This window comes from Epinephelus lanceolatus, chromosome 19 (assembly GCF_041903045.1).
Source record: "Epinephelus lanceolatus isolate andai-2023 chromosome 19, ASM4190304v1, whole genome shotgun sequence".
In the NCBI taxonomy this organism is placed as follows: Eukaryota; Metazoa; Chordata; class Actinopteri; order Perciformes; family Serranidae; genus Epinephelus; species Epinephelus lanceolatus.
This window is the reverse complement of record NC_135752.1, coordinates 5,929,042-5,938,049: the sequence shown is the minus strand read 5'-3', so window position 1 is coordinate 5,938,049 and position 9,008 is coordinate 5,929,042. Positions and strand designations below refer to the sequence as shown.

Sequence of the window (9,008 nt, the reverse complement as noted above, 5' to 3'; positions counted from 1 at the left end):
TCTATGACTTTTTCAATGACATTTATATGACATATACTGTCATGAGGCTCTAAGCTTGGGCTCTCAAAAATTAGAACAGGCATTTTTCAGGATTTCCTCGAATACGGAAAAAAAAAGGATTAAGAAAATAATCTGCAGATGAGTCAATGATGAATTAAATCATTAATTGCTTAAAAGCTACTAATGTCAACCTCATTGTGGTGCTAGAGAAAAAGTCGGGATCAGCAAAGGCATCAGGATTCATCATCTGTGGAATATAATGTCAAAGACAAGCAGTAATCCGTCCAACAGTTGCATTAGCTTCAACAACAACACTAAAACAAGACTTTTTTCTTAAAAAGAAGTGTTTTATTTCCTTTTTAACAAAGCCCAATACAGAAGCAAAACTGGGGAACACTGGTAAATCTCAATCCAATCATCATGTCTGGGACATCCACAAAAAGATGAGCTTCAAATAAAAAAGACACCTAAAGTTATCAAACAACCCAGGATCGGGGCAAAGAAAATAATGGTGCATGTTGTCCGAGAACTATTAAAAAAAGAACACATTTTTAGACAAATAGAAACAAATAGGTCTTTCCAGCAGCTGTTGGGGAGGTAAATAAGATCTTCTAGTAAAATAAATGTCATATGACAGATCTGTTTCCATGACAAAGGCTTTGAAAGAACCAATAAAAACTAGAATAAATGACAGTTACTATCAATGTGCTAAAAATTTAATCGTGGATGAGTAATCTGGTCAAATACATCTAAAACACATTTTAGTAGCTTGGTCAAGCTGTACAAACAGTTCTGCCATGAGGGGGGAATAATATGCAAGAAAATAAAACGTATTATATGTTTCCATACCGACAAATTTCCTCATGTCCAATGATATCAAATGCATCATTTATTGTCCACATTTCTTTTTGACAGGAAGTGACACAAGTGGAGGCTTTGCAGTTGCTAAGTCTGTTCAGCTTTTTCCACAAAGAGAAGTTGGAGAGAATTAAGAGTCAAATTTAAAAAGTAATAATCAAAATTACATCAGGTTAAGAGTTTTTCTTCACAACTAATTTGTTACACAAAGATATATTCAACAGTTTAACTTGACAGCTGTGCTGAGCGTGAGTACATTTTGGGGTGGAAGTAAAAACATTACATCTAAATACTTTTTATGGCAGGTTCATCTAGATTGCAAAATATATATTATCATCAATGGCAGACATTTAGTCTTCTGGGTGATTAAATTTTGAACTTTTCACATTGGTTAGATGTCACAATGGTGATAAATTGGTAGTTCTCTTGGCTTCATTTAAAAATATTTTCTGAAAATTAATACCAGTCCACTGGGCTTACTCTCGTACCGATCACTTGGACTTTTAAAAGCTAGAATAAAGATGGGGGAAGGAAAATGTAGTTGAGCTGTGGCTTTTATTTATTCATCTATTTATTTATTTTTATGTCAAGGATTCCACTGGCACATGTTGTCCTTTTTGAAATATGAAATTAAAGACTATCTGAAATGAGCCGATCCACCCATGTAAACACAGTGATTTTCTGATACAGAAAAATACTAAGTGGACAATGTATATTGATCTTTTAATAACAATATCCATCAGTTGAAAACACCTGTCTGCTTTGATATATTCTCATGTGGGAACATATATATTTTATAACAAAATAAATCTATACTGTTGTTTTCGTGGTGATGGTTAGGTAAGGGTTGTACAATCCCATCATCCCATTCTCTGAGTGCTTTCTTTGTCCATCTCAACAAAGAACTGCATGTAGCTCTGTAAGAAATAGTACTTGTGACTGAAGCAGCTCAAATACTCAAAAGGCTCTGCCTGAGAAGAACATTAGTTTGAAGCAAAAAAAAAAAAAAAAAAAAAAAAAAAAAAAAAAGACTAATAAAATACTCATCTTTTCCATCTTTATACCAGTTGTTAAAGTAATTTATAATAAAGTGTATGTTGCTATTATTATCTTTTAAAAATCATAAGCAGTTTTTTTTACTGTATCTTGGCATTTTGACACAAAATATCCTCTTGGATATTTACACAGGAAAAGATACTTTTCAAGCAATAAAACAAGCTTATATTGTGGGTTGCAACAGAATAAAACACAATTCTGAAGAAATAATGGAGAAATGATTGCATAGCAGATCAGAATATAACTAAACAGGAACTGATCCTTTTTGGTATGGTGCACTTTGATTCATGACTTTGCACATTTTCACATATGTACATGAAATAGTAAGTCCATTCATAGTTTCACCTGCCCACAGTAAAGATCAAGTTTGCGTCTGCACTATAATGCTCAACAGTTAGAAGGCAGGATGCAGACATCTCATCTTCTGCTCTTCTCATAAAAGTCCATAGGAGTCTTTTCAAAAAAATTAAACTTTGTTTAAAAAGTGCCATTTTGCTACATTTATCAGCTGATCCATGGTCTGCTACTCAACAGTTAACACAAGCAAATGTGTTACACAGCCCCCCCTCTCCCTCCCCATAACGTCACACATTTTCCTGATTCTATGAGTTTTGGTCACATGGACAATCACACACACTCACTCACAGCCACATACACAGAAACACTTGTGCAGGAATACAGACATACATACACACAAAGATGACATGAAAGAAAAAAAAACAAGAAGTGGAAAAACAAAGTTGTGGCCGGTGAGTACAGTTCCATTTGAAGAGTTCATCTGTTGCGATTCGACATTCCCGGCTGGTAAAGCTTTGAAAAAGAACAAGCACCATTAGGAAAAGGCCTCAATGTCCTCCACTGTGGGAGAGTTCAGCAGTTTCCGCTTGATTCTGTGCTCCCACAAAAAGCAAAAGAGAAATAAATCTACATTCAGACTCGCCTCAGGCTCGGGCTCGTGGTTGGGTAAAGTCACTGAAAATGTTCAGGCTTTATTGCGTCTTTTCCTCCGATTTCAAGTCTGAGTTCAGCAAACAGAGCCTCTTTCTTTTTTAAATCATGGAGTCCCAGGACATGTATCTCCAACTCCCCATGAGGCCTTTTCTTTGTGTCCGTGTGGAAACATCCAGGTCCTCACCGTCTCTGCTGGGCATAGACCGGGTATGCTAGCGTCACATTCAGAGAGTCATTGTGCTGGACCAAAGATGTGTGCTGGTAGTGAAGTACGAGTTCTTTTAATGAGCTGTACAGGTTGTACGGCTCAGCGAAGCCATAACCTGAGGGGGTCTTGTTGATGACGCAGTGCTTCACCTCACCGTCCACACTGTGAAGAGAGGAGAACGGTCACAGTCTGCTCTGTGTCTGCAGGCAATAAAAGTGCTCTTTCTGATCACTTGCTTCTTCATTGACTAAACTGCTCACTTTAATTATCTTGATTTAAGCAATAAAACAACAGCCAGGTGCCCAGGGGTTCACTGAAACAGACTTTACTTGCTTTGAGTGTAAGTCAGTCAATGTTTCGTGCAAAAATGTGTGCAAAACTTCGACAATTTCAACGTCAAATCTAGTTGATATCTTCCAAAGGTACAAGTCTTTTTAGGAGTAAAGTTTCAGGACTGCTAAGGCCTCATTTTACCTTCAGAATAGGTCTGGAATGTTTTTTACATTAAAAGTGCGTTAGGGAGGAAGGAACAAATCCTGTTTCAATGTTCATGTGGGTACTCGACTGTTGTTAATGAACCTATCCTTTAACAGCTGTTTGAAAAAAGCACAACATAATACATACACAACGCTGCAGGCGTAGCATCCTGCTTTGCTGCTGTCTCGAACCAGGAATGTTCCGTCTCTCTTGCCCTGGAGGAGAGCCTCCGCCTGTAACCGATTAATGTTGCCCAGCTTCCAGGACCGCTCATCATGATGAGGAAGGTCTTCATCATCGTCCACCATAGAATATTGACTAGGGGAAAAAAGTAACGCACACAGATGTAAGCTGTGAGGCAAAAAGCATCTGCATTTTAGTGTTGTTTTAGTGTAATGAAAATGGATACTCACTCTTCTGTGTTCTCGTTTTTGATTCCGAGCCACTCGTTGAGTTTCTTCTGTCTGACTCCCTTCTGGGTCAACCACCTACAAGTGAGAAAACATTAGAAACCAGGGCAGATCCAATTTGATTTTCTCCAGAGAAAAGTTTCAGAAGCAGTCATGGCGCTGATGCTGGAGTGCTATACTTACATGAGATACTGGTCTCTGGTCTTGCGGAGCTGGATGAGGTCGGGCTTGATGCTGTTCATCCTCTTGTCGATCTCTCTGTAGTCTGCCGCCTGTTTCTTCAGATCTTCCTCCAGTCGGCGCTTGCTGTCGACAATTTCACTGATCCGGGACTTCAACTTCTCGTAGTTTCCCATAATCCTGAAAGCAATAACACCATTTAATTTAAACATAATTAAACTTGTATTATCTGCTACTGCTGTTTTTTTTTTTTAAAGCGTGGCTTATTCTTACCTCTGGATCTCCTTGTCGTTGCCTTCTCGCCTGAATTTCTCAATATACTCCTTGCTGTACCGCTCTTGTGTTTGGCATTGCTCCTCAAATATCTTTATAGTTTCATTAAAAGCCTCGATAGCCGTCCTCTTCATTTGGATTTCCTGGAAGCAGAAGCACAGTATTGAGTGTATGTCGTACAAATATTGCAGTAAGGTTCTTGAGCATAGTTTGACTCTGGCTGGTACTCACTTGTGATGTTCTGGTGTATTCTTCATACAGACGGTCGTACTCTTTGTTCTTCTCCTGGTACTGCTGGTGGTACTCACAAAGCTTCCTCCCCACAGCTTCAATGTTGTCTTCTTTCACCACCTGATCCTGAGAAAAGATTCATAGCCGAGACAAAAAAGTTGCAGTTAAATTGCTTGAGCAGAATCATTTATAAATGTGCTAGTTTAGACCACAAGCTGATGTCTTACCTGCTGGTGTTTGGAGACCGGATACAGCAGCTTGACGTCTAGCTTAGGGTTGTACTGAGCCAGTGACTCATTGCGATAGTGGTTGATGAGCTCAACAACAGAGCTGAAGGTCAGTGGGTCTGAGAAGCCGTACTTCCCATCTCGATGGAATATCTTGATAAGTTTGTTGTTTCCACCTTTCCTGTAGACAAAACAAAAAAAGGCGGCAAAACTAGTTAAACTAACAGTCCCGAAAATCATAAAAAGATGGTTGATAAGAGAAAATATTTTCAAACAAACCTCAGAGTCAGTGTATAGTCTCCATGCATTTTCGTAGAGGCGTCTCGCACCAAAAATGTACCGTCCGCAGTGTCCCTCAGTTTCTCATTGACCTCCTCCCTTGAGATGTCTCCCCAGTACCATTCTGCGTCTTGTAGCGCCATGTTGTTGTTCATACCGTTGTTAGTCACAGATGTGGGCTTGGGGGGCTTTGGAGGTAGAGCTGTGGGGACAAGAGGAAGGGAACAGAGAATTGAAGTACATGTGCTGAAATGGAGACTGTGTGTGCTCAAGTTGACATTAAACGGGTTCTTTCCTTGAATTGAATGATTGATTTTCTGGCTCGTTACGACACAGTCAATGGGGCTCTTGCTTTGCATTGCAAAACATTTATTTGCCCTTCTTTTAAGCAGCAGAAAATACAACTGGATACCAAATTTGAGATCCACTACACTGAATTCAGTGTAGGGAATCACACACAAGCTCTGTGACTCTCTCACTCATCTTTTTTTCCATTGATCGAATAGGGATGAAAAAAAAATCGCTACCTCTCTCCAGCAGAGAGGCGGTAACAGCAAGGCAGTGGGAGGAGAAATGAAGCCTGAGTCAGGGAGAATGAATTTCATTCAAAAAAAAAAGGGGAGATTTCTATATATATTCCTAGCTGCAAAAACATCAGTGTGGCCTTATATATTTTTTAATGCAGAATGTGCCCAACATGAATACTGTTAGGCCACGAGGATTATCTTTTTCTTTCACCAGGGAAGCAGGTTAATGCGTTTAGTACATGTTATGATGAATCTGAAACCTAATGCAAACACCCAGATAACCATAGGTTTTTTTGCCCCAGCAAACAGCCACAATCTGATAATTATCACTGACTCAGTGTTCACAATCAGACCATTAAATCTCCTTTTCCTACTGCGGCTTTAAGACAACAATAAAAGTCAGATTTGCATTGTGTCCATAGTCATTTAGGTTATCAAGTGAACATTCTAACTGCTGCTGTGGATTTTAAAAAAAGACACCTTCAATCTGTGGAGGCTGCTCACAAGCTGGTAGTTTCACAGTGAGGCTAGCTGTAGCAGAGCTAAACGGTAGCAGGCTATTTTTAACCCACATATCTGCACTGCCTTTGTTCACTCCCCCTGCATTAACACCCGTTCTGCCACAATGGACCTTGCAGGACTCAGCTCAATGAGACCACAAGCACTGTTCACTTGCTAGGCAGCTACAATTGTGACATGGCAGAAAATGCAAAGCTTTACAATCTGTGCAAAATACAGCCTACCAACTCAACCACAGCTCATGGCTTCCGCTGCACCTCTGAGCACGTTTGCCGACCAATGTTATCACATTTCACATTCACATCACAGATCACTAGAAAATTCTAATTCTTAAACCTACTCATGTGGACAATCCAGTCTTAACAGTAACTTGGCAACAGATCTACAGACAGATTCTACAAAAAGATAGCTTATATATGTGACTGGTGGCAAAATATCTCTGCAGTGGCACAATAAAGTGATTTTTATACAACCACCTAAACATCCATTTGAAAAGCCATTAAGAGCAGCCTGCTCAGTAACGTGTTACATCACTTACCACAGCCAATCACATGGGGGGGTCTGTCACCAACCACTCCTGCATCTTTCATTTCCTGAGAGTGATGAGGTCATTCTGAAAGCCCATTACCTTTTGCCTCCCTGTTTCAATTCTTTACAACACTGCAGCTAAATGGAAAAAAACCTCTCTGCTGCATCCAGCGATACGTCCTACTATGCATCCATCTTAAAAGCAAATGTGCAGCATCTCTCACTAGCAGAAAAAAAGGACCTGCAGCCTGTTTCCATGCATTTCCTCTGTCATCCTCTCCCTCTCTGTCAAGCTTTACTGCTCGCTCTCCTGCAGGTTGCTCAGCCCCTCCTCTCTGCATGTGTCGTGTGGAGGTTTAGTCCGGCCCACTGCTGGCACTCTGACAAAACCAGCTCTGCTGCAGCAGCACGTACGCAGCTAAATTATAATGCTTGGCCCGGTCAGCAGCACCCAGAGCTCCAAAATACGCCTGTAATCCCACAGCGTGACACTCGGCATGACAGAGATAACTCCCTCGATTTCCTAAGTGAAATTAAAATAGACCTAGTTCTTGGTAAGGTATAAGGACTTCAGTGGAATGCAGTCCGGCTAGGTTCAACCGAGGAACAGTTGTTGGGTCTCTGTGTGCTTAACTTGAGGAGTAACTGAGTACATTGACTACATATCAGTTTGTTTGAAAATAATAAAATAAAAATCTGTAACCTAAATGTCCCTTTCTTGAATTCTAATAAAATCCTGGAAAAGTATTGTCTGTAGGGTTTTAAATAATTATTTGGTTTAAAATAAACTTGCCCTTCTCTGCTGAGACCATACACTCCCTGTTGCGAATGTTTGAGTATTAAGTCCAAATTGAAAATCTTGAATCAACTGTTAAGATTCATCATCTTGCCTGAGAGCAATGCAGAGTTTTATATGCAGTCTGTGAGAGTAGTTTATAACTATACAGCAGGAGGAGCAGCCCAAGGCAAAAGTGTTCACTGACAGCTATGACTGGGGGCTTAATGACAACAAAAACCTATTATTCTTGTACTTGTCTTTTCTTAAGCTGTGGTATTTGTGTCTTATTCTTCCCATGCGGCCCTTTTCGTTAAAGCCTGAAGGCAGAAGCAGTAGAAACCCACTGCTCCACTTTTGTATGACACATTTTAAAAAAAGAAGCATGATATCAAACTTACGTTGCAAGTTGTGCATGTTTTGTTGAATCAACGTCTTCTTTGTAGCTTCTCTTTTAGTTCCAAAAGGTAAATTAAATCCAACAGAGTTACTTTCAAGTCCTCCAGTAAAGCTCCATTTCATAGTTTAGGCCACTGAGAAAAGCTGAGAGTGGCTTCTTTTTTTAATTCTTAACAAGGGTAATGGCTTTATGTGCTCCTTAATGAAATCCAGGTAATCTGCTCGACGTGAAGCAGGTGCAGCATGCGACTGTCTAGCTGACTGACTGAGTTCCTGCTGTGAGTGAGGTAAAAGGCTGAGTCTCTCTCTCTCTCTCTCTCTCTCTCTCTCTCTCTGAGCTCTGAGCTCCGTGAGGCTGAGGCCTGCTCACATGGAGGCAGATAGTTAATGATTAGCAGTGGCTGTTCTGGTGTCAGTGCTGCCTGTTCTGAAAGCAGCCACTCGTGCCAGCTGCGTGTGTGTGCGTGTCTCTTGCTCTCTCTGTCCCCCCCCCCCCCTCTCTCTCTCTCTCTCTCTCTGTTTGTAAAGGAGGAGGCAGGGGGAGTTCAGTCTTATGATTAACTTGCAAAGTTTCAAATATTTGCTGAGCTGGGCACTTTGAGGCAGGGAGGACATGTGGAGATCCAGGCGGAGGTAGGACGGAGGGGAGGGGAGGGGAGGGGAGGAGAGTGGCCCTAGAAACTGGAAGCAGCCCTCAGTTAACAAGAAGTGCTCTGTGGAGCAGGCCGACTTTCCAGCCAACCAAATCTAAGTGGGCCTTTTGTCGCTTACTTAAAATAGGCACGCAGTAACTGGGAGGAGGCATACAGACACATGCACACACGCACAAGCACACACACACGGGTCATTCACAGACACACATGTATAGACTATACATGTTTACAAAGTAGGTTATTCTTCCTCTCTGTTCTTCTGACCCTGTTGTTATCTGTATGAGACAGGTGACTGAAACCAGTTTGGCACACCTAAACTTTGTCCAATGTCTGAGTGGGTCCTGTGTTTATACAGTACAGGCCAAAAGTTTGGACACACCTTCTCATTCAATGCGTTTTCTTTATTTTCATGACTATTTACATTGTAGATTCTCACTGAAGGCATCAAAACTATGAA

At 40.8% G+C, this 9,008-nt stretch overlaps 1 protein-coding gene across 3 annotated transcripts in view; it reads right to left on the bottom strand.

The window, feature by feature from the left end:
• Window positions 1–326: 326 nt before the first annotated feature.
• The window catches only part of pik3r1 (phosphoinositide-3-kinase, regulatory subunit 1 (alpha)), a 32,703-nt gene continuing 24,021 nt past the window's right edge, over window positions 327–9,008 (bottom strand). Inside the window, exons 1-9 of one of the 3 annotated variants that reach the window (XM_033646634.2) lie at window positions 7,901–8,259; window positions 5,151–5,352; window positions 4,872–5,052; window positions 4,645–4,770; window positions 4,414–4,556; window positions 4,144–4,320; window positions 3,964–4,038; window positions 3,698–3,868; window positions 327–3,235 (exon numbers count right to left, since the gene is read on the bottom strand). In XM_033646634.2, coding sequence (XP_033502525.1) covers window positions 3,046–3,235; window positions 3,698–3,868; window positions 3,964–4,038; window positions 4,144–4,320; window positions 4,414–4,556; window positions 4,645–4,770; window positions 4,872–5,052; window positions 5,151–5,352; window positions 7,901–8,021 — 1,386 coding nt within the window. In that variant the 5' untranslated portion in view covers window positions 8,022–8,259 and the 3' untranslated portion in view covers window positions 327–3,045. Of the gene's footprint in view, window positions 3,236–3,697; window positions 3,869–3,963; window positions 4,039–4,143; window positions 4,321–4,413; window positions 4,557–4,644; window positions 4,771–4,871; window positions 5,053–5,150; window positions 5,353–6,734; window positions 7,024–7,900; window positions 8,260–9,008 lie in introns of those variants that run through there. The other 2 variants (XM_033646635.2, XM_033646633.2) reach the window with 2 other exon arrangements.